General features: G+C 45.4%; 2 protein-coding genes across 2 annotated transcripts; both read right to left on the bottom strand.

Moving 5' to 3' along the window:
• Positions 1–2,221: 2,221 nt before the first annotated feature.
• LOC131215333 (uncharacterized) lies at positions 2,222–24,854 on the bottom strand. The gene is made up of 7 exons (XM_058209721.1): positions 23,040–24,854; positions 22,847–22,988; positions 22,451–22,595; positions 21,853–21,966; positions 21,299–21,392; positions 21,011–21,140; positions 2,222–2,328 (listed from the first exon to the last, which is right to left on the bottom strand). The coding sequence occupies exons 1-7, from the start codon at positions 24,852–24,854 to the stop codon at positions 2,222–2,224; spliced, it is 2,547 nt and encodes an 848-aa protein (XP_058065704.1).
• On the bottom strand, positions 5,155–6,927 carry LOC131216820 (uncharacterized). Its single transcript, XM_058211399.1, has one exon. It carries the CDS (start codon positions 6,925–6,927, stop codon positions 5,155–5,157), a length of 1,773 nt encoding a protein of 590 aa, XP_058067382.1.
• Positions 24,855–25,250: the final 396 nt, after the last annotated feature.

The following is a 25,250-nucleotide window of genomic DNA, read 5'->3' as shown; positions in this document are numbered from 1 at the left end:
TTAAAACAGGATTATTCAGTAGCTCAATTGTAAAAGTTCTAGTTCTAGTGGAAACTTGCAAGTTCTAACACCGTCCAGGCGAAGCGATGCAACTGAAATGTTTGTCTCTTACATCTAAGGTAAGTACCGTATTTTCATTTACTTAAATTTTTGCATTCAAGTTACTGCAGTTACTGTAGCAGAAATCGAACAACATCGGGAGTTTTAGTAAAGTTTTTCAGCCTTCCATCATCTACTGAACTGGTGGTAGACGACTATTCTACTCGTCTCTCCACCAAGCTTTGGATTGATTTGAGCGGAATTTTCAATTTTTCTTCTATAACACCTTTCCCTTTTGAGCGTTAAATGTCATTATACAATTTTCGTGTCTGTGAAAGGAACAACTTTTAAACACTCACCGCAAAGCTTGTTTCTTTTAAGGTATTTTTCGGCTGAAGTCTAAAGCATATGACTGAGTTACTTCAAATGCCGGTGCAGCAATCTAATAAACTAGTTGCAATGATAATTAAAAACGATTGACGATAAAATATTTGTGGAATTCATTTAGGCGAGTCAGAATTTTGAGCTTGAAACTTTTGCTTATAAATGCCTAAATATGACATCTAAAACAAGTTTTGTGTTTAGCTTCCGAAGTGGTTTAGTCTATTGGTATCAACAACACTATTTTCGTTGGCTTAAGTTATTAAATACATGGCACGGTGACAGATAGAAATATCTGACATGGTACGGTAAAAAACGAATATTACAGCTATGGATAACTTACGTAGTATAGTGAATCTAATAATGGTCAAGAAAACGAGCTTCTTTGAAAATTTTGTGTCAAAATATACATGTCTGCTAACAACACGGTGTTAGAACGTAGATCTGGTTAAGGACAGATTTCTACATAAACCTGGCATTATTTTCAGTAACTTCTCATTCGTACGCTATACTGTTACTCCGTGAGTAGAAAAGTATTTTGCACTTCGTTTGAAGATTGTAAGAGTAGTGTACGCAAACCTCCAGCAGGTCTGTAAAATGAATATTGCAGTTTGGTCCACTCTCTACTACGACAAGTACCTGCATTCGTGAGTTAGTTGACTACGGTTGTTAACCAAAGCTGAGCATTATATAAAGTTGGTAGAGGTATAAATTGACTTTTGGCCATTGTGATCTAACTCTCCGTGATTGATTTTGTATAAAATTGACCCGAAGTAGGGGGAACATAATTTGAATGGAAGTGCCTTTTAACTCATTAATAAACTAATGAACTCATATTGTTATCCAGTAAGATTAAATGTGTACCTAAAAGCTAATCGGTATGATGCAAATAAGGAATTCAAACATACGAATGTTTTCAACCAGCAGCTACAACTTTATGTTTTAACGCACTCCAAACATTTTTTTATGATCCCGTACAGTGAGTGTACCTAAGACGGCTACTATGTTAGGAATTAGAAATCTTTACCAGAGTAGGTAAAATAAGTCTGACAATGACAGTTCGATCCTGAAGAATTTTGAGCCCTGGTGCCTTTAGAGGCCACCCAGTACATACCTTTGATTGCAATACTTAAAACCATTGAGTAAAATCTGAACTCTTTCGTGGTGCTTAATTTTTCTCCTGGTTTTGTGAAGTTGTTTAAGCTCATTGACAAGTTTAAGTATCGAAGTGGTATGTTGGCACACAAGTTCCCAACTCCCAGCCAAACTATTTAAGGAAGCTGAAAATTAGAAATTTGTTTCATAGCATTCCATTCCTAATTGATAGGTTGGATTTCCACGAGCATGTTGTCCCCATATAAACAATCGTATGGAAACTCTTTGATTATTGCAATTCTAACTCAACGCGTAAGAAACCCTAACAAAACCGTGTGTAAAATAGAGCAAGTTACCAAAACGGAAGCCGTCGGTAAAAAAAGGACGAAAATAACACTGAGCACCATGATCTGGGGTTTGATTTCCAAATGGCTGAAAACGGCAGTTTTCATTAAGTGCTTTCGACAGTTGCGATCTCTTTACCGGCTGCCTAAGAGCGATGCCACCTGGTGAACCGTAGCGACTAGCGACGGGTACTTTCGATGGTCTTGTCGAGTCTCGTACTCAGCTGCCATACACGAGCGCCGAATGATGGATGAAGGTCTTTTCCAATGATTGCCCAAGACGCTCCTGCTTGCGGAGGAGTATTATAATTGAATTATGAAGTGTAACAATGCGTGCGCGGCATCGTGTGGATCATAAATCGTTAAGGAGTTTCGTCGCCACCAATCATCCTGTTGTACTCGGTGTAGTTTTTGATCATCTTCGCCCTGTCGAGGGACTCGCGCATAAGTCGTTCGTTCTCTTGGCGTACTGAAACGAGCAATAAGTAAGTAGAGGTAGAGCTTGAGAAGTTGCCGTTCACAGGTGCGTAGCAGCGGTCGGTATCTAGTTCGAGTGGCTTCCCCCAACACTTTGGTCAAGGTAGTACAACCAATTACTAATTAAAATATTAAATTACGAGCTACAGTAGAAGATCAGAAAAATAACATGTGTAGAAGTTATAGAAATCCCCAAGTGCTTCGGCGGTATTTGGGAAGTACAATCCGACAGAAGACCTCTGCACTAAGAACCTCAACGTCACTTTGTCAGCCTCTGGCCTGGACTGACTTAAGGAGTTAATGTGACCGGGAGGTCCGGGTTTCGACGGTTTTTATATCCCTGCTGATTTGTGCTACCAAATACGCTACTTTAGGTACAGGTCCACTATTCGTCGCCCACATCAATTGTTGATGATGTCAATTTAACTAGTCCTTTTATCCGGTTACTCTTCTCGAAACAGACCAGCGGACAGAGAAACCAATTTAATTTCCATGCTACAACGCACGCAGCGGACTTCTTTGAAGTTGCCACGCCACAGTTTGCCCAAAAATTATTAGATAATTATGCATTGGATCCCTAATGGAAAGGTACTGGCGAGCTATGCAGAGACGTTCGCCATTCAACTCTCTTATGTACTTCAATCACTGCGATAAAAAATGTTTCATGTTAGTATCGTGCGGTACATTTACAACAATCTATCTTGCAAACCTTATGCAAAATTCATACTGTTCGAACCACGTTTTGTAAGTGCCCTGGACAACGGATAGACATTATTTGCATCTTTATTGAAGGTCAGATGCTTTCATCATGATGAGTTGCGATGATGATTCTAGGTCGTTTACATGCTACGTGATGACATTTACATGTTTTCGGTGGCCTATTAGATTGCTTTATATGTTTTGCAGGTTTCATAGAATTGCAAGAATCACAATTTGTCATCTCGAAGATGGTCCAGACTAATTTCGTTGTTCGTTTTCGACAATGACGAATTTCGGCTGATGCGAAGGATTATTAGCACATTATTAGATATTTAACGGAGGGGCTCGCTTCGAAGAATCATGTTTGCGGTTCATTTTCCACATCACTTCTCCATCAAAATCTTACCTGGGTAAAGTGGGTTCCTCGAAAGTTCAATGAATAGATTGCACCGAATGTGGAGACTTTGATTGTGCTGCTAGGTCTCCTAGGGCTCACACAGTGTAATTGCACTATCGGTCGTGCTATACCTTCGCATAAGGCCACTGGCGTTGAAGTATTCGTTAAATATTACTAATGCGGTTAAGAATGTGATGAGATTCTCGTTGCACAATTGGTGGGTGTGTGCGCGTAAAGAGGTACAGCTTTCCTCCCCCACTGGTTCGTGTAATGGAAGAGCCACATATTATTGTAAACGCATTTCCAGTGTCGAAACATACACAAAAACGCGCGGAGAAGGAACCGCAACGGAACAGTGTGCCCGCCGAACAGTGGAGTGGATGGCATACATAATGCAAATGGGAAAGGTACGAACCGAACTGAGCTGCCCCGTCAGAACCTCTCTAAGGCATTGTTAGGTGTGTCTCCTTTGTCAACGGCAAGTGACTTCACTACTCAATCGGTTCCAGTTTACTGTATAGGTTTTAATGGTTCACTTATCAGGTTTAGTTCCCACAGCACGATGCAATGCAAATGCGCACAACCAGCAAACATTCCAATTCATGTTCACGCTTTTACTATAATGTGTGTTGTGTTTTTATTTGTTTTTCTTTGTTTGCCTTTGTTTACTTGTATACCGCCGATAATGGTGCTTTTGATTATAGGTTTGATTCGTTTATTATAGTTTTGTATTGTTTATGATAGTTTTTTTGTTTTGTTTAAAAGACGACTTTTTGACCGTATGTTTGTTTTTAGATGTTTGATGTTTAAAAGTTAGCTGTTAGCAATTTAGTTGTTTCGGTATTAGAATGCTCTGTTTTTATGCGTAGTGTAATACTTTCATTTATAGTGTGTTTGTTTTAATATTTATTTATTACGTCTTCTTGACTAGCCGCGCCTTTCGTTTATCATTGTGTGTTATAGTTTGTTTGTTTGTTTTTTTTACTGCTGTAGGTTTTATGCTTCCATTGTTATGTTCAACTTGAGCGTTTATTATTGTTTTAACACTACTACTAACTCACGAAAACATCGTGTTTAACATGCTTTAAGATTAGTGGGTCCAGAGGAACGCCGCCGCTAGGTGACCTACGTTCAAAATGTCATCACTGCAATCCTCTCTCTCTCTCTCTATCCGCGTAATATGCTGTCGCTATAAACTTATGCCCTGCATGACCGATAACGTTCTTCGCTTTTTTTTCTCTCTCTAGTATTCTGCCAATTCTGTAGCCGACGCCGAGTTTAGTTCAATCCCATTTCCGTGTTGTCGTCGAGAAACGTTGCCCGATTTACGACAAAATTTGGCATTGGATGCTGCTGTAAGCCCTCCAGTTTGCTGCGATTGTTTTGTGTGTGTTTTTTTTTAATATGGCCGCCCTCGTTAGGGTCGTCCTTGGCACTTTGTTGGATATTGTGGAGCTACGATCAGGCGGTAGCGTTCTGTAGCAGTTGTCCTAGTTGCTGTCGCCTTTCGCCGTCGCTTCGATCGATCGCGAGATCGGTAGTCAACTATGGGGGCGATGGCGCCTGACGACGCCCCAGACGTCACTAACTGTAGTGCGTCGTGAGCAGACATAGGATCATTTCACCAGCACCGCCGCCGCCTCCATCGGCGCTGCCTCGTGTCTGCCAGCGTTGCATCGGCGTGCCGCTGTGGGGGAAGCTGGTGCGACTAACGTTACTGCATCAATTGCCTCCGTTGTAGTGCTTTGGCGAGTCCTTCGAAACCATGTACGTGGGGATGGCGTGTATGGGTGTGTCCCGGGCGAACGTGTACTGCGTTTTGGACTGGGTGGCCGAGCTGCTGCCCGAGCTGGTGTGCGTCAGCGTCACGAGCACCGCCAACACGCTCAGCAGGGCCAGGGCCAGGAAAACGCCCATCACGAAGCAAACGATGCGCTTCCGCTTCCGGGACGACTCGGTGTCATCGTCGAAGCTGCCGCCCTCGAGCTTCTTGCGCGAATCGGCAAATTTTCGGCGCCCCTTGGGCGGGGCGTTCAACAGCTTCTGGCGGTTCATTTGGTACGTCTTCATGATGACACCGTAGTTGATGTCCATAATGTCCATCGGTATCGGCGATATGTCCACCCGGCCGGCACCGTCCAGCATCAGGTTGGAGGACAGCTTCTGCGATGCCTTGTAGATCTTGTCCGCCTCGTCCGCCGTGAACGCCATGCTGCTCTTCCGGTACGGGCTACTCGTGGCACTGATGATCGCCGGGTGGGGCGGCTCTAGGTCTACGATGAAACTTTTGGACTTTTTCGCCTTAAAATTGTCCCGCGCGTCCTGCCGGCCGTTCTTGTAGCGCAGCGAGTAGGACTTTTTCTGATCGAAAAGCGGTGACTTTTGCGGCTTAAACTCGTCGCCGAACGTTTGATTCGGACTGAGCAGATGCACGTTCGAGTGCTGCATGAGCGACCGCCGGAAGCTGTCCCCGCCGCTCCCGGCCACGTATGGTAGCGCCCGGTCCAGGCTGATCGTGCTGTTCTTCTGGTTGTACTTTTTGCTGTTCTGGCGGCTGACAAAGTCCGAAAACGATTCGCCCTTCTTGTCCGTCCGACTGTTGCTGCGCGACCGGTAGATCTCGTTCTCTAGCGACGCATTGGCCGAGCTAAACTTTTTGCCCTCCCTCGGGCTCCGCTCGATCACCTCCGACGGGATATCGTCCCCGAGGGAGTGGAACTTTACCGAGTCGCGCCGCAGGAAGGCGGCGTTGCGCTTCTGCTGCTGGTCGAAGTTGAAGGACCGGTGCATGTGGCAGTTCCGCCGGTTGGAGCCCACGTTCGGCGAGTGGTGATAGCTGGACCCGCCAGCCACCGGGCTGAGCGCTTTCTCCTCATCACCGCCAGCCAGCCCGCCAGCGCTGCTACTTCCGGCTCCGGCACTGTCCTGCTTCACCAGGTACTCGCTCGGGTAGATATGTGTGTGCCGCACGCTGCTGTGCCGGATGATGGGCGCGGCCACGATCTCGTCCGGATTGGAGCCGCCGCCGCCACTGTTGGAGCGCGAGTGGAAGGACGTAGCCTTGCGCAGCTGGTGCATGGAGGGCGAGTACACGTGCAGCGTGTCGGATCGACGGAACTGTTTGCGGGCGATGCTCCAGGGATCGTCGACTTTCAGTGACGTCGGTGAGGCCTCGTTGCGGATGAACACTTTCGGGTCCGGCAAATGTTTCTTCATCGCCACCGGCGACACCCGCTCGACTGGACTGTGGTGCACGATCAGGCTGCTGTCCAACAGTATGGGACTGCTGCCTCCGGCAAACCCGGAACCACCTTCGCAAGGATCGCCGCCGCCGCCGCCGACACCGGATGCCGGGGCACTCCGAGGCGAGTAGTTGTCGATCCGCATCGACACGGTCCGATCGGCGGACTTCAGCTTTGGTGGACGCTTTTTACTGATCTCCATCATATCGATTATCGTGGGATCCTGGTGGGAGCTGGCGGAAACTTTGGCCATGCCGATCAGCCTTCGCTGTGCCCACGTCTCGTCGTACGCAGACGGTGCGTGGTGGCTTCGACGGCTTTTGCGTTTGGGTTCTATGGCGACGCTGGTCTGGTGCGGCAGCTAGGAAACCGGCTACGTCTACGTTCCAGAGGCAACGGCTGCTGCTGCTGCTGCTCGGTAACAGGTGCTAACGTTAACTGAGTTCAGTGCTTCTCACACGCTCGGCCGGAACGGTCTAGTGCGCGGCGGGAGTGTGAAATCGGTAGCGACGGCACAAGGGCACAGCCATTCTGTAACGATCCTCGCCACCGCTACTAAACAACTTCGGAAGACGACTATGGCACTGGACAGGTCGCTCATTTGGCAAAAACGTACGGACGCGTCTCCACGCTCGGTACTGGCTGATCGGTCCTGATGAGTGTAGTGTTACAAACGCACGGCCTCTCCTATGTAAACTGGTATAATTATTGTCACCATGCAGACGCGCGCAGTTTCCCGTTGGACCATCACCTGTCTGCTGCCGGCGGTGTATACATACGCGAACGGCGCACGAGTACGTTTAACGGTTTCTAGCCTTTTGATTTTTAAAATGGTTTTTAACGTTAAATGGCACTTATTACGAATTCGGGTTTGTGTGGTTGTGAGCAACACTGGCAACAATACAATCTTCCAAAACGCTGGCTGGGGCTGTGAAAAGCAAAACGGTACCGGGTAGCGGTCATTACCAATTTTTGGGACGTTATGATGCGTTACGGACAGTATTAGGTAAGTTTTGTTATTAGGCACGTTTATGCATCTTTTTTTTTAAATACATTCGATTGAGGTGGTGAGTCCTTTTTCTTTTCCCCAATTGATGCTCCGACCGAATATTGGTTCAGCAATCATCGGCAGTTCATTAACATGGAAATGTGGCCACAGATCGGCCACGGTACTAGGCTGTTCCATAAGTTTGTAGCCTCGATAAGAAACATACATCTTTACGGTTTGAAATACACTTGATTCGGTATGACCTTTCTTCGTTCCAACGAGACTCCAATTTATAAATTCCATCCCTAAAATGAGGAATGGTTTCAAAATATGCTTCCAAAGCTATCATACTTTGAATAAAATAGAAATTTGCAATAAAATTTTATAAACATTTTTTTTGTTAAAAATAGTCCGATTCTCAATGCATAAGCCTGGTGTTATGACGTCATCATTTGATGAAAAACGCTTTCAAACGCATGAGTTTTTTCCTCCGCAAAGCTGGTATTTTTTCACGAATTTTCTCTTTCAATTGGTCTAAGAGGTTACAACAATAATCGAAATTTTATTGTTTTATCAGTTTGCAAGTAATCCCACTAGCAAAATTTCATTCGCATTCCCAAAAACTAATGCTAACATCTTTTTAGGCAATTTCTGGCCACGAACTCGATTCGAAATCGAAGAACAAGGGTCACACACTTTTTTGCCTTTGATTCAGGATCATGGTGATAGACCCAAGTCTCGTCCGCAGTGATGAAATCAACGCACAAAACTCACTTTATCCTTTCGAAAACGCTTCAAATGTTGCCGAGTCTTTTGCGACCACATTTGCATTCAGTAACACCCCATTTTCATGTACTAATTGGAGGCAAAGAACCCTTATACACTTTTAACATTCGTTCATACATTTGCTTTTAATCCTTCCAAAAATAAAAATCGAATCACTGCGTGGTACTTGATTTTTTCCGTTATAAAAAAATACTGTGATACGTCGATATTAAATGGCTTATAAAAAAGAATTAAGTGGCTGATTGAAATGAAACTTCATATACGTTTTATGAAGAGTGTACCAATATAGCAAAAAAAAGGGAGTAGCAGCGCCCTGTGTTATCGAGACTCCGAACTTATTGAACACCCCAGTAGAAAAGCAGATAAAATCTCCAGAGCAGAGAAGAGCGGTCCGTAACGTATGTCAGAAACACGTGTGACGAGTTTAAATCGGCGGTGAATGTTTTGTAGTTCACAGCAATTACTACTACTACTACGTCATGATGTCAACAGGAAGCCGGAGCGATCTGACACTCCTGCCACGGATGGGTGGCATAATCCGAGAATCACACACAACAATACCTTTTGATGTTGATAGCCGCACCGTTTGGGCAATTCAACTGGATTGTTCTTCTTTCAAGACGCTCACAGCCTGGCCATTGAAGTGCTTGGTAACCCAAATCTTCCTGCGCCATTAACCGGTCAGTCATTTCATGACTGATGAACGCGGGGAACTTAAAAAAAATGAAAGTCGATTCACGGCGCGACTTGAAACACTGTTCCTGGCAGTGTTCCTGGTGTACGGCCAGTAAACCTGGATGGTGGCCAACGAGGGGGCAGAGCATTCGTTACTGTCACACACATGTCACACAGTTTCGATCCCTCCATCGCCGGATGTAGCCGGATCAGGCTGGATCGCAGCGGAGGATGTATTGTCCCCGTCCCTTCTCGGAGCAGGCTGAAACCCAGAAACCAACAATGTCATGCTGACCGTGCACAAGGCGGTAGAATGTGAAGCCCAAACCTTACGGAGACCGTAAGCAGGGACACGACAGAGGAAGGTAGGGCTTTGCGTGCCACAAATGAATAGTTCGTATTTGTCTAGAGCTTCGCCAGGACCCGCTGGGCCTCGCCCAGAACGAATCGATGTCAGGCAAAAATCAAACGCCGTTTTCTGTTATGCAACATTTCCGTTTGAACGGAAAACGTGGAAAAACTGTGGAGCCTGGTGAACCCATTTTCGTCATTCCCCTATCGAGGACGGAGCGCCCTAGTGTGTTATTATGAGGTCCGTCAGTCCGTCAGTCAGTGCCGTGTGCAGTGTGTGGTGTGCAGCGTGTCACAGTGCATCCAATAGCCCGGACTTTTGAAGGGTTTGTATAAACACTAATCAGAGAAAGACGATTACAAGCACGACGTTCCAGAACCGGGCTACCCTCTCCGGGCCGGACCGGTGTATTTGCAAGGTCGCGTCGGAGTGCGGAGTAGTGTAACGAGGCTATTAATAGAACCTTTATCCCTAGGTTAGTGATTTTCCTAGTGCGCTTGCCGGGAAAGATGGAAAAACAAAACAAACTACAGCCTCATGCATGGTACGACGGACGGCGTTGGGTATGGTTCCTGAACCACCACCACAGTCAAACATCGTTCGGTACGTTCATGAAGTGGTTAAAAATGCATCACTCGAGGGGAGGAAAGAGTGAGTGATTTCCCATTTCTTTTCTGCCCAGATTTACACGCGGCGAATCCCGCAACCCGTGCTACGTTTATCGGCAATTATGCATAAGAAATTTTCCCACACCGTTTTCCGTGTTGCCGGCCGGGCCATGAAGCTACATTTGTACAGTCACTTCGAAACCATGTCTCGTGCGGTCGGAGGCACTGCCAATCTTTCTAAGCTCACTGTTAATTTGAAATGAAAGATGGCAGGATGGTGGCGGGCGCTGGCGAAGGCCAGCGAGGCACCGGCAGTAGCGTACGTCATTATACCGAGCCAGGGTGGGTTTCAAAATTTTCAAGGATTACCGTCCGGGCAGGGTGTGCAGGGTACGATGTGTCACATGCAGGATGAGTTTCTGGCCGATACCTTTACCGTATCCCGGTTCGGTTCCACCCGGAAAGGCACATTTCATGGCCATTGCCGGGCCTGATATGATGCGCTTGGAGCACATTTCAAACGTCCCGGGGAAAAAGTATGTCAGACAAAAATCAATGAAAAAAGAGGGAAAGCTCAAAAATAAAATCAAGACACGGTAGCCAGGCGGCTTGAGAACGATCTCGATTGTAAGAGGTTCACATGTTTTCGAAACAAAATCGCACCTAAGTATAACTTCTTGTGTTGCTACTTTTTCGCTCCGTCCGCCTGGAAAGCGTTTCAACTGCAGGATTAGCGTCAAAATGTATAGTAACACACAATTATATTGTTGTTTGGTATGCTCTTAACTATGGCAATGATACTCATCAATTCAAGCATCGAAGGGTACCGTTTGCATTCGATAAAAGGCAATGAGCCAACTACCTTTAAAGTTCGTTTGTGTTTCTTAATATGTTGTCGAAATTGGCAAACTGGCGTAAGTTCTCAATCTAACCATTGTTATTGACGAGTGCTTTAAATTTAATAATTTTGAATGAAATAACCAGCTAAACTATATACTTTGTGATTATTCCTTTGCCCGGATAGCAACACTCACGCACGGGACAACTGAAATATTCTAGCGTTGAGTTTTGTTTGAGGGGCCCAATAGTTGCATAAAACTTGAAGTCGAGTTAGAAGGAGTTAGAATATGTTTCGAATATGCTATCGAGGAGTTAGAATAAGTTTAAAATATGGTTCCACTTAGTGAGCCCGACTGATGGTAGAAGGACGAAAATGTATCACATCGCAACCACTCTACGTGATCGCAAAACGGCGGACGGACAGTGCACCGGTGCAGTTGCACCGCAATTTGTTAATTGTGCTAATGGATTGCAACAAATTGGCCAATTTTTGGGCATCGCATCGTCGGACCACTTTTACTGGTACGAAAACCCCGCAATCGAAGGATTTCGTGTCGATGTTACATCCGTCATCCTGGGGCGACATATGCGCCCCGCGAGTGTCGTGGCGTATTTTTCCGAAAGTTTGTGGCAAATTCGATCGAGATCTTAGGGCAACTTTACCTCGAAGCACGATTGATACATCCTCGGCACCGATCGGTATAATGTCCAATCTCCAGATTGGGCTAAAGACTAATTCGAAAAATTTCTTACACCACCGGTGAGCGCTACTTAACTCTCTTGAGCTTAACAACAAATCTGTTTAAAAGATGCAAAAACATCTGCCACGTAACACAAACGTTCGCGTGCAGGGTATTACATATGTAAATCAAACAACGGCAACATTTTTATCTTTTACCTTACAGTCGCGGCCTCGTCACTGTAATACATTACCCTCCGCCGTAGGGGTTTACAAACAACAAATGGCGGCACAAAATGACGTCTTTTATGGAACGTTAATCAATGGTGCATAATAGCAGCGTGGTGAAACTGGGAATTCGCTGCACAACAAAGCCGCCGTTGTAGTGATTTTGTTTGAACCATGGGCGCGTGACAGAAATCTTTAAAAAGCGAGCATACATACACCATAGCATAGCACAACGTCTGAGAACTGAGCATTTGGGGCCTCTTTTTTAAGGCCAACCTCTTCTCGGCTCCGTCACAGCAGTGCTTGGTAAACACATCATTGATTTTCTGTTTCTGAATGATGCCTTCAATTTTAATGTACTTTACGGCGAGTGTCAGCAACAGCAACAGCATAAATCACCCGTTCGGCATTCCAGTTTGTTGAACTGTTTAAGCACAAACGCTAGTGCCATGAATGATCCCGCCCGATTCGTCTTCATCAGCGCTCCATGGTAGGGTAATATTCAGCAAGGATCGAAAAATTGCGTATAAGAATAGACTGTACAGCTTTGGGGCTTTCTTTTACTAATCGTTGCAAATTTATGCAATCGCTTAGCCGGTTGCAGAACCTTTTGTTCGGCTCACTAAACACGCCTGCCGTTGATCACCACCAACAATCGAATGATTGTGCGCATTTCCTCCCTCGATATATTATACCTATCTGTCACGGTCGGCACGGTCGTTGTGTGCGAGCGTGCCCGTCGCTCTGTAGTGTGATATTTATTTGCCATCCACTTTTTTCTCGCGCACGAACTAATTCTTCTGTCATTTGCGATAGACCATATCCGTTTTGTCCCGTTAAGCTGTCCTATGGCGACAGGGGAGGGATTAATAAAAATGGAACAGTGTACAACAACCGACACGGCGATGTTTTAAGCCCGACTGCTGCTGAATCCAGCCGCCTTTTCCACGGCAGAGACGATTTCAAACAGCCTTGTGATCTGGGGCGGGCGTTACAAGAACCGTTATGCACACTTTGGCTGGTTTTGGGCATTCCGATGAGTTTTTAGAAGCCAGTTTTAGTTATCAGAGAAAGAGAGAGAGAGAGAGAGAGAGATGGAGAGAGAGAGAGAGAGAGAGAGAGAAAGAGAGAGAGTTTCGCAGCATCGTGGTAAACATTCCAACCGAAATTCTCACGTTGTTTTTCATAAACTTGAGCCAAAATCAAAATGCAGGCTGATTGATGATGGCCAGTTTTGGGCAAGTGGTACCGTCTGGCCAGCGGATATCTTAGCACGGGTAGCGCACTTACACGACTGTTAAATTTAGAAACTCGCGAGCAAACAGAAAAAAAACCCTTCATACGCCATATCCGGAGCTGGGAGAAGCTCATTATATTGATGTATTTTCATTTATCATCCGTAGAGTAGTGCAACCCGAATTACGCCAAGTACGCCCATTGTAGGAGCCCAGTGAAGTAATTAACGAACCAACCGCCACCGTACACTAACACACGAGCAACCGAGCGCTGTAGCACAGGTTTCCAGGTATTGCTTTTGTGTAACACGCCTTTTTCTCTCCCTTTGTATCCTAGGAGAGTGGAATCATAGCACCGTGGCGACGGAATGCTTCGATCATGGTCACGATCGCACGACACACGACGCCATCAGCCACTGTTTGCTGGAACAACCAACCAACCGAGCGCACTGGCCGATAACACTGCCAATAGTCTGTTGATTTCCGTTCACTATCTATCAATAGTGCTTTCTGTTTGAACTGTCGAGGATTCGCGCCGCTCACCACACGACGCGGTAGGGTGTTGTACCACGAGTTTGAACAAGCGTTCCTTATTGTGTTTTGTGACTTTTCAGTGGTTTGCTCCACACCCACAGCCACGTAACGCAGGGCAAAGGCTAAAACAGGGGCAAAATTCAACACAGCCTACACAACAGTTGCCACCTTCTCGGGGCCCTTTTCTTACGTTGTAATAGTCTAAAACGGGTATCTGTACGCTCTTGGTTTCAAGCTAGTACTGAAAAGATGCAATCATTGAGCTACTCGAAGAAGCAACATGTTGAACATGTTGAATCGCTGAGATCCTTTCGGCCCGCGGTGAGTGGTTTATCAATGACCCTCAGCGTTCGGGCACGGCACGGAAAATACGTTTCAGGGTTTATCATGCGCTCACGCGCCGCCCGAGAGGCGAGTGCTTCCAGTGAAACGCGTTCAATTTCGCAATTTTAGGCGTTAGGCGAACCTGCGAATCCTACCGACAACCACATTACAACCCTTCGGAGCTCTGTGCCGAAGGCGTTCTTCGGAAGCCGTTTCGCAAAGTATTATCAGCGAACGCGCGAGCATCATCAGGGTGGTTGCTGAGTGCCAGCCGTGCTCGCCGTGACCATGTGACCTGTTGACCGGTAGATAATTAATGCGCCCATACAGATGGTGTGGTCTGTGGCATTCGGAACCATTCTCAAATCGCCAAACAGAGACTTACGGCGCCCTAGTGATGCCATGCCATCCCCGGGATGGGCATTAAAATGTTGCCCCTGGTAGTAGCCTGCTCAGCAACGGGTTGTAAAACGGCGTTTGTGTACCAGTGAGCCCTGTTGTCTGATGGGATTATTTTTATTTACAAAAACCGAACAGCAGACACTCAACGGACGGCCAGTCCGCCCAACATGCGAACCTAAAAATGGCTATACCATAATCAACCACGCACACTGGCGCAAACGCACTGAACACTAAACACTGCACAAGGCAATAAAAGATCGGAATATGTGTCTTGCCTGTAAGTTACAGCTAATCTCCCGTTGAACGATATCATACGGAAACAGTTGTTGAATGTTCGAAAGCATTATTTTTTCCCGATGTATGTATCAAACGTATGATATTTCTCTTCGCGGCAAACACATTACATAAATCAATCAAAAGTGACCAACGACGCGCTAAAATGCTCATTCAATGGAGGCGCCTGGTACGTTTCACTTTTCGGCTTGTGGAGATCCTTCACCGGCAACGGGTACGTGCCGACAATGCTTTGTAATGCCAGAAAATACATTGTTCTAGCCACGTACAGGGGTCGGGATGCCTGCTCAAGGCCATTTAACTGCTTGACACACCCTTTGTAAGCCCAAAAGATCTGTACATTTGTCACAAACGACATGGGTGGTCAGTATGTTTGTGTGTATGTGTGAGAATGAAATTATCAATAAAGCCCCATTGATTGTATTTTGTTTGTTTAATCATGCCGCTAAGACTCGGCTGTTAAGAAATCAGAGAGAACTCTCAATGATTAATGTCATATTATATTGCATTTGTTTTTTCCCCCTACATAGGTTGGGATTTTTGAAAAAATTCTACAATCAACTAGCCTACAGAAAGGTACGGTTTAGTAACTGAACTTATTCACAGGATGTTTGTTTTGGAGGAAAAAAACAAACTACAGGTGTAGTAACCCCTTTACGATAACCTCTCTAGACGGCCGACTACAAAGAAGGTGTGGAAAAGTAGGGAACGCAATAGAATCGACTAATCACGCACATATTTCTCGTGTTGCGGAAAGTCCGCCTCTTTACGTCATAAAAATTGCTCGTGTGTAGGGAACCGGTGCAGTCTGCGGTGGGTGATCCATTTTGTGTCTCCGAACTGCAACTGCGACCGCCGACTGCACGGGCGAACGCAACAATTTGCCGTATAAATAATTCTGCATGCCGTGCGAGCTGAACCACACGCATACGCTTATGCATATCACAAAGAGTGCCCAAACACACCCATTTCGTGGACGTGGTGAGAGGCTTCCCACGTGACCGGTTTTCCCCACAGTGTGGGTGAGCGATGCTACCGTTCGCGACGATGGACGTGAACCTGGATGGATTCACTGGAAGGAAAATGAGCGGCTCCCGATGAGCCGGCACATCTGAGCTCCACGCTGAGTGAAATATGGTTATATAAACTTTACGTTTCCTTGGGACGGTCGCCAAACTGAAAACGACAGGAGGTTTCCGGATATCTCCGAACGACCAACGGGGGCCAACGGGGCTTCATGTCGCTGAGCCACTGATAGCATCTCCGATGAGCACGTGGGTGACGATGATTAGAGCACTTCTATGATCCCGTATCAGACTATCATATGTACGCCCATCAGACGCCAGTCAAACGACCGTCAGTTTTAGGGGGGACACATTGCTTGATGTCCTTTTGCTGTCCTTCTACTTCTACTGACTTGTCAATTCAAGTAGCTATGGTTAACACTAAATGGTATTTCGATTGCATAACGATAAAGACCTGTAAGTGTCAACGTATGCAGGTTGACAGGTTCAAATTTTGAATTGATCCCGGGAGAAATCGCAAAACCGCAACGCCCGTAGTGCTTGTCACCGACGACAAATTGGCTTGGAACGAATCGTTAACTTTGTGATGGTCATCTAAACGAAGTTTTAACTTTAAGATCTGCCTGTCTGCTGTTACGTCACGTGGGTGCAAATTTAAATAAATAGCGATTACGGTTCAATTTCGAGCCTGACTGGAATGGATCAACAGAGAAAATGCATGCATAATCGCAAAGCTTAGTGTCATACTTCGTGTATCACAAGAAGAGAAATTACCACCTCCGAAAAGTTCCCGCCCGTAAGCTTTTTACGAAAACTTAATTATTGGTGTGCCGCCCCAGCCTGCAGCGTAAAATACATATATACACAACAATGTTCCATAGTCACGCAAATTTGATCAATGCAGTGTTATTAAAGTACGCAAAATAGTAAAAAAACAAACTAAATATAATTCCATAACCAAAACAACATAGTTGAAACAACTTCAGTTGAAATTAACGGAAACTTTGACCGACAGTTTTAAAGGTACTTGTTCCGACCGAGTTAGCATGTAATGGCAACTGCCGATGCAACTTTCTTGACTTCCTCAGAGCTGTTTCAGTTTCTCTGTAAATGGTTGTCATTTCACGTACTTTGAAAATTTAGCATTCTTTCTGTCGTATTAGATGCACAAGAATTCGCCTGTTGGCTCTCGTTGATGCGCTGATCTTTAACGTTTTTTCGCACATTTTGCCCGGAAACTCGAAATTCTTTCCATGCATCTTTTTGCTCATGACGAAGGGGGGAACCGTAGTGTAGGATAACACCAGACGATGTACTGGGTGTACTGTAAATCTTTAACCGCTGACGCTGATATCGTTGAAACACGTACTATAAATACGAATGTAACTTTTAACATGGATCGAGAGCAAAAGTTGTCAGTAAAATCATATATCTACACCTAACCCTGAACAGTGTGAGCTCACTGAACAATGCCGTCCCAGGCTCCACCCTATAGTAATATGTTAAAACGCTTATATGCTTCTAAGAAAAATGTTGGTCGTTGTGTAATGTAATGTTGCAGCGATACAAATTTGCTTAAACGTGTAGTCAATTAAATCGTTTTCCACATTCCATTCCTGATCGGATCGGTATTTGAGGGGTTCCATGACGCTCGTTCCGTTAAAGGACGTTCGTTTTCGATTGATTCTAATTTTATCTCAATCGGCTTTAAAATATAGCGGCGTTACACTCCGTACCTTCGAAATTGTTCGTCACTTACACCGAATTCCAGTAAAACCGAATTCGGCACATTCGAACACCGTAAATGGGATTTTTTCTTGTGGTGTGGGCCATTTCCATTTATTTCGATTGACTGGAGCTTTCTGTCACCCCTACACGCGTGTTTAAGCGTAGGTTTGATTTTAAATTAATGAATTGTTGAGCCCGGCGCGCAATAAGTTGCAACTGGAATCTGGAGCCTTAGGGGGTTGTTAAAGGAAGCAGCCTTACCATCAATGAACAATAATCAATCGGAGCCATGTTCTTTCCCAGACATGCAAGTACTGGAACTTTGTTTTGTGCTTGAAAAAAAATAAATACGCATGTACCAGAAGAAAACTTTAGAATGTTACAATTGAATTGTACCATGCTGAAACTTCAGAGACTAGGTTACTCGCAGCATTTGCTTTCAATTATTAGACTTATTGGTTCAAATGGAAAAGTTCAATAACTATTAATTGTGAAAAAGTGGCCTACGTGAGGATATTTAGTTTTGCTGTTACTAACAAATATTAGTGGTCTGGTTAAGTACATTTAAAGTAGCATCAAAATAGCCCAAAAACATTTTCATCCCTCCGTAAGTTTGTCCGTGCGGGTCCGTCCGTGTAATAAGCCACGGGAAGTCTGGGCACGCAAACTGGTTTTTGCTTTTCTCCGGCCCTACCAGATTTGGGTCTTGGTTTTCTTTATGGGGTTGATTTTATTTTTCTACATCAGACGACAAAAAAAGTTCGGTACAGCCAAGAACGTTTTGCGGAAAATATTCAAACAGGTGGTCGATCAACTAGTGAACCACAAAGCCAGTGCCGGCTCTCGTCGGTACACTTCTTTGACACTTGAACTATTCGCAGGCTTTTATCGCTAGAGGAGAGCAAAGATGATTTTGAAGGATGCTTTAAATGCACGGATATTGGTACACAAAGTCGCGACGGAAGCCGTTTGTGCAATTTTTCTTTTTAACGTTTTCTGCCCTCTTTAGGCCGTTTCCGAACGAATCAAGAGTCGGGATGATGACGATAAAACCATCACGACATGGTTTTTCATTTCGCTCTCAACGGGGTTCCCAGTGTCCTGTTGGTCTTTCGTATCGATTATACACTCGAAGGAACTGATGGTGTCGTATTCCTGGAACTGTAACGAAATTTGCCACATGGGGAGTGCACTGAATAGAGCGTTGGTTGGATGGGATTCACTTTGCGAGGCAACTACATGGTGATAGTGTGCAAACAATCCGCTTGTGGTCGTTACACATATTAAACTCAATTTGATACCAGACGTTGCTCAGCTGATGAAAAGTGATCCTAAAAGTGGTTGCTTTTTCATCACAGATTTCGGTGTTTGGCAATAAAATTAATCCGGATTGACAGATATTTTTATTAGGATGGATGAGAATAATGAAGCTATTGCAATGCAGTAAGACGATAATCTGTTAAACACCGTACGGAATCGGACAGCCCCATGCAAGCCGAGATTGTTGATGTCTGTAGAGAAAACCCCAAGCTACGCTGGGAGGCAAATCTTTCTTTTCTTATTTTTATAGCCGCTCACAAATCGCTGCGAAGTGGCGATTGAAGTAACCATTAAATTTAAAATACCAGCACGAGGCTGGGATAGAAAACTCGTTGTTGTATCATTACTCCCCCCCTGCTTACAAGTTCGCAAAGTCAAGTACTGCAAACCACAGTCCTAATTTAAGGGCTATTTAAGGATGTTTTATTGCTGCAATTTACAAGAAATATGAAAGAATAGAGGGCTCATCTAGGTCCACATACTTTTGGCACAAACCTTGGTGTACTTTTTTCAGGTATGTACCCAATAGCTGGTAGATTTTATTTTTGTTTCCTAACAGACTTCAGAATTAGGAGTAACAGTTTCATGCGTCATCTGCAGAACATTCATGCAGAACATTAATATTTCGAACAACATAGTGACTTGTGAGTATTTTCACCTACTACTGGAGGTTCGCAAGGTCGCGTGCTTACTTCAACTCTTTTCAATGTCTTGCTGTCCACCCTACCTACGATGAAAAAAGCCTCTAGTTTTTCTATGCATAACACTGAAATACCCTGAAGCTAGTCAGTATTTAGGAGGAAACTTAGACCAAAGATTTAATTTTGAAACACAATTAAATAGTGAGAAGATATTGATGACACCCCTTCATATATAGAAAATCAGAATGGGATCTGAAGATCAAATTACTTATTTTACATACCAACAGTAAATTTGACAGTAAGGCCTTTGATGCATTATTAATTTGACTAAAATATACCTTATCACATAGACAGAAACTTAAAATTATTTAAAACAAGTTAATAAAAGTAATCTTAAACTTGGCTCTCCGAGCTCGTTCCATTTTGAGAACCCTATTTAGTCGGTAAACTGTACATAGTTTAGGTTTTTGCACTAAGACAAGTTTTACTACTACAACTACAGGACAGTGATTTAGAGCATGCGTCTATTAATTTGAGCAGACATTGTCTGAAAAGGAAGTTCTTTTGGATAATGTCCTTGCTAGGTTCTGGCCACGTTCCCGAATGACCTCGCTTTGATCAATGCGAACTGATGAAAGAGGAATCATCATTAAAAATGGTTATCAGATTTGCGGCTCACAGGATATAGGCGATTCCACCCAATCAGAACGCAAAAGGCCAGGCATTTGCCACCAGCCGTTCATTAAAGAAGCTATCTAGGAAGATAAAAAATCGAATAGCTGGTTTTGCGACTATGCTTTTTGAATGAAAAAAGCCCCTACCCCCCTTATGTCGACTTATGTCGAACTGACTTTATCGACTTCTGTCGGTCACATTCGGCATCTAACTAGTCAGTATCAAAACCATATGCAATTCTCAACAAATCAGTAACGGGTGGACGCCTTTTCTCTTTCATTCGTAAGAAAAGCGGCGTTCAAAAAATTACAATCATATAATCTAAACATATTTCTGGCAGCATTCAAAGTGGTTTAGTAAATTTGTAATCCAAGCCCAACGAATCGACTACCGTCACAAATCACAGCATACAAGTTGAGAATAGGATGCTCCTCATCAAAAAGGTATTCCAAAAGAGGTGATAAGACGGTCACCCTGCAGTTTGACTGTATAATGTTCCTTTCATTGTCACGCGATGTTCGTCGGCACTCTATCCACCAAACTCATTTGCGGTGCATTCATCCCACATTATGAACAGAAGGCAAATAATAGACCGCAATGATTGGCGAACACGAGAGACCGTATTGCCTTCGGAAAAGTTAATTTCTCTACTATGAAATCTGTGTCGGTCGTGGCACAAACCCGAGAGGAAACGATAAATCAGAGAACTTCCCTGGATATGAGAAGATGCGAATGATTCGTGAGCAGACATGTGGGAATACGCTGGGAGAGCGATGGGTCAGCGCAAGCGCATGGCCGCTGCCACCTCACATTTCCGGCGGATGGTGCTCTTTTCTCATTTACCGTTCGGATGTCGGGAAATTCGAAACGCTTTCCTAATGGCCCAAACCGTCAGTTGGAGTGAAGACTCGAGGTGGGCAAGTTGTATTCCACGCAGTGTCTGGTATGCGAGTTACTAAGGTACGTAACGGCTACAGGGGAGTAGTAGCTCCTTCAACTTACCCATATCATCAATAATAGGAGCCATTCGCAGAGTGATTCCGACAAGTAGTAGGCACATAATTAGCAGTAAGCAAGCAGTCGCTATGATCGTCCAGCGGGCACGTTGTGGCAGATCGTCGGGGTCTATCACCTGTAAATGAAAATAAAACAACAATATCTTCCATCAACATACTGTTTGATGAGGATGACTTGGAAGTAGGTGTACACTATTTACGGTGATAAAACAGTGCACAAAGAATGCATTCGGAATACAAGGGCCCTTTGAGATACATTGAGCTGCTATCTTACCTTCACGCTTTGGTCGTCCAAATCGTGTACTAGGATTTTTCGCTTTTTATGTCGTGTTTTCTTACAGTGCCGATGATGGTGATGATGATGTCTGCTTGCCATCCATCCAGTGATGTATCGCCCCCAAAAGGAATGTAAACAACACGAAGGATAAAAAAATATCATGAAATAAAACTTGACAACGGTTCGCTTGTACACAGTAAGAGCACAACTTGAGCGGTGTCCTAGAACGTATGCATGTCTGAAGAGATCTATTCTGATTAGAAATGACAACAGTCTCATATTACAAGCAATGTGATATAGCTGAAGAGAGACCCCTGAGACTACTCTAGGGAGCGCTTATTAGCATACATGACTATCCTCTTGAGTGAAGAGCTCTACAAGTGGACGTAGCAGAATTCAGGCCTTCCTATGCTACTATTGTTGTCCAAGGTTTTCCAATGCGGGGGATGTTCGGCGTATCATCGAATTTCATTTGTTAACTTAACCTCCGTTGCTCGACTGGGTGTTGCGACTTAGAATCTCAAATAACGGCACGTAGAGGCACTTCTTACCTGTGCTTGTGTTTCTTCTTCTTCTCAGACACTATCGAATCAAGTTCACCGTGACAGTCTGACTCCATTTGCATCGAAATATCGTACATCAAGTCTTCGTCGTAAGGAAATTGGCTGCAATGCCCCGTGCATTTCGTTGCGACGAGTAGAAAAGTAGACATCAATATGAAAAGAGAAAAAGAATGTCCATAAATTAACTTATTTTCAAAAAAAGAATTACGCCGCGAAAAGCTGAAAACTGGAGAAAATTTGTTTACTGATGTTGGTTTATATCCATTATTATTCTTTTTAAACTCAATTGAGCTCTCCACAGTCGTCGCTGTCGTAATATCCGTATGTTGGACGGTGTTGTACAACTTTCTAATAGTGCAAAGTTTTGAAGCTACTTTGACTTCACGCCACTGGAGAATCGAGCTCAACCGGTGGAATGTCGCCAATATACAATCCAAACGTAGTATTGATGACTAGTATTCCCAGTTCATCAAGAGAACAAATTTCTAACGTTAATGGATGAGTCATTTAAATTTAGTTAAATAAATTTTAAAATTGTTATGATAAAAACAATATTATCAAAACGGAAAATGTGAGCAACACTTACATAAGCTGATTGGGTGGACGACTAAGGATGCAGTGCTGCAGTCCACTGGCACCGTCGCCGCCGCGGCCGCTGCCGCCGCCACTACCACCGCTGCCACTGGTCGTTGGGAACACAATGACGGGATCAGAGCATCGTTTCAAATATTCTAGAACAGGAGGATGAGTAAAAAAGTTACTTTGAGAACATCGACCGTTCCAGTGACATCGAATCTTGCAGAATTGGGCTTTCGGTGGTGGCTTCGCGATATGTGTGCAGCAACGTAACGGGAGAAGGGTCCTTAACGTGGAGTACACAACAAGAACAAGTAGTGCGTACAAAGGGGGGCAAAGGTTGGAGATACGTAGGGCACTACTGAAACTATTGCGCGTTAAGCACACCATTCCTTTTTCTACTTACTGTACTTCCTTTTGTTTAGCTTGTCTTCGTCGCTTTCGTTCACGTCGTAGCCCATTATGTAGGAGGAATCGCCGTAACCGTAACTGCCGGCCCCATTGCCCTTGCGATGGTGATGTTCTTTCGCGTTCGATCTGCGGCTGCACTGCGCGTGGCAACTGTTACCCGGCGCGACTTGGGATGGTACACCGGTGACGGTACCGGAGGTAGTAGGTCCGTGGTGTAGCTCAACGTTACAACTTGATTGTCGAAGGAAATCGCTCTCCTTGCGGTGCCGTTGGCTGCCCGATGCGCGAGCCAAGTTGGTGATAGACTTAGCCAGTTCCGCGGTTTTGACCATCGAGGTGCTCACGGTTTCGTCCACCATCGAGGAGTACGCAGGCGGCGGAAGCTTGTGCGACGCGGAAGGAGAGGGGTCTTGGACGTGGGGTTTGTTCAGCTCGCCAACGGAACAGTACGTTGTGGTGCCCCTGGGCGGTCGTCGGCAATGTTGCAGCTTAACCGTATCACTAACCGGCGGTGATTGACGTGCGGTATGCGTTGCTATCACAGCTAGGTTGGATGCCGTCAGTTGATTAAAGCTTTCAATGAATCCTAGAGTAGATGGAGACTCTGCCATGGGTTCTCCGATCGCGGTATTGTCATCGTCCGCAATGGCACTGTGATTGTTACAATTTTTTTGTGCTAATTTGTTTTTCATACTAGCGCTACTACTACTACCGCCATTAGTTCCTAGTAACTGTGTCGCTTTGGTGGTTCCACCACGCGCGGTACGCCGGCCGTCACCAGCCACCGGCACTAGCTTCTGTTCCTTCACTATCACAGTGGAGTTGTAGTGCTGTTGGTGCTGCTGCAGGTGCTGCAAATGGTTCGCTTCCGCCTTGCTGAGATCCATTAGGGAGCTATCACACTCTATGGCACTCGTTTTCGTCGACGAATGCTGCCGATAGGTTGCGGGGCTGAATGTCAGGTGCCGGCCCTCCGTACCTGTCCGTTGCCGTCGCAGTATCGGACTGTTTTGAGCGCTTATCGACTTAGCTTCCAGCAAACGCAGCCGATTGACGGCACTTCCGGGTGACAGGTACGAACCCGTACCGAATCGATAACCAGCGGCAGAAGCAGCAGTGGCGTGTTGCTGCACCGAGTTTTTGATGATCGATATCGGCTCGGAGGCAGTGCTTCCCCGTTTTCCCGACACACCGCCCCTGACCCCGTCCAGCTCCATCGCCACGTTCGTTGCACTATCGTTGAGATCAAACGATTCGTGTTCTATTTCGATTGAAATAGGCTCGAACACCGACGGTTTTCTCGTTGTAGTCTTTTGATCGCTCCGTTGCGGAGGCACGCCTGCTTTGATCACAGTTGACTCTCTCGTCCGCACATCTGCGTTTGACGGTTGACCGCTATCGGAGCTCGTAGGCGTTAGGTTCACGGCGGTCGACACCGGATTATCACGTACTAGGCTGGGTGAGTAACATTCGTCTCTGGGAATGTCCGCCTGGAACCGACGGGCTGAGTCAACCGCATTCGTCGTCACAACCACATTGCCATCGGAGTCCACCAACGACGAAAGGTCGCCGATTTCAACGATCACCTCGTCGGCGTCATCGCTGATAAGGGAATTATCGATCGCTAACGAAGCGGCCCCATTCGCTCTCCGATCTTCACTCTCGTAGATTCGCCATCCAGCAGCCGATCCGGAGGCGTGCTCAGCCAGTGCACCATTACGATCGGCATAATCTGGCTCACTGGTGCCATCGGGATCTCCAGCAGAGATACTGCCGCTGGCAGATGTAGTTACCGATTGATGGCAGCAGGCGGTGGTTACCTTGCGGTTGAAAACGGCTTTGCGCAGGAGCCGTGATTTTTTGTGCCGCTTCTTGAACTCACACTCACGCTTGATCGCCAACATTTTATTCTCGACCAATGTCGAGAACACGGCCTCAAACTGAATCGCCCGCCCCAGATCACCGAGGGTGCCATTCGTGCACACGGCTTTATCAACTTTCATCCTTGCGTCGCACAATTTCGAAGCCAAAATATTGGAACAAGCCGGACAGCACAGCTACTAACTGGATTTTCAACATAAAAGCGCTTCACAAGTCGTTAACAATCGCTAAAACAGGATTACGTTCACCGAGCGAAACAGCGTAACAATGTGGTGACAACTCGTTCCCCATCTTCTTTTTTTTCTGCCGAAAGTACGTCTGTGTACAAAGTAATGTCGTTTACGAGTAACTATGAGTATTTTGAACGACGGTGCTAGCTGTGATTTGTCCAGCGTATGAAACCTTCATGCTTGACGATGCGCATAAGCTGATCGGGTTGCCGAGTAGATCTGTGGAAAGTGGGCGACACTACCGGGTCCGCATTGTAACTCACTAAATCTGGGCGGTTAAGCTGTGAG

This window comes from Anopheles bellator, chromosome 1 (genome assembly GCF_943735745.2).
Source record: "Anopheles bellator chromosome 1, idAnoBellAS_SP24_06.2, whole genome shotgun sequence".
Classification (NCBI taxonomy): domain Eukaryota; kingdom Metazoa; phylum Arthropoda; class Insecta; order Diptera; family Culicidae; genus Anopheles; species Anopheles bellator.
This window is presented reverse-complemented; position numbering and strand designations above follow the sequence as displayed.

Bases quoted from the DNA above. Each gene is read 5' to 3' on its own strand.
- LOC131216820 (XM_058211399.1), bottom strand. From the start codon at position 6,927: ATGGCCAAAGTTTCCGCCAGCTCCCACCAGGATCCCACGATAATCGAT.
- LOC131215333 (XM_058209721.1), bottom strand. From the start codon at position 24,854: ATGAAAGTTGATAAAGCCGTGTGCACGAATGGCACCCTCGGTGATCTG. The intron at 21,967-22,450 runs GTAAGTGTTGCT...GGGGCATTGCAG, and splicing joins CGTCCACCCAATCAGCTTAT to CCAATTTCCTTACGACGAAG. The intron at 21,141-21,298 runs GTAAGATAGCAG...TTTCATTTACAG, and splicing joins TGGACGACCAAAGCGTGAAG to GTGATAGACCCCGACGATCT.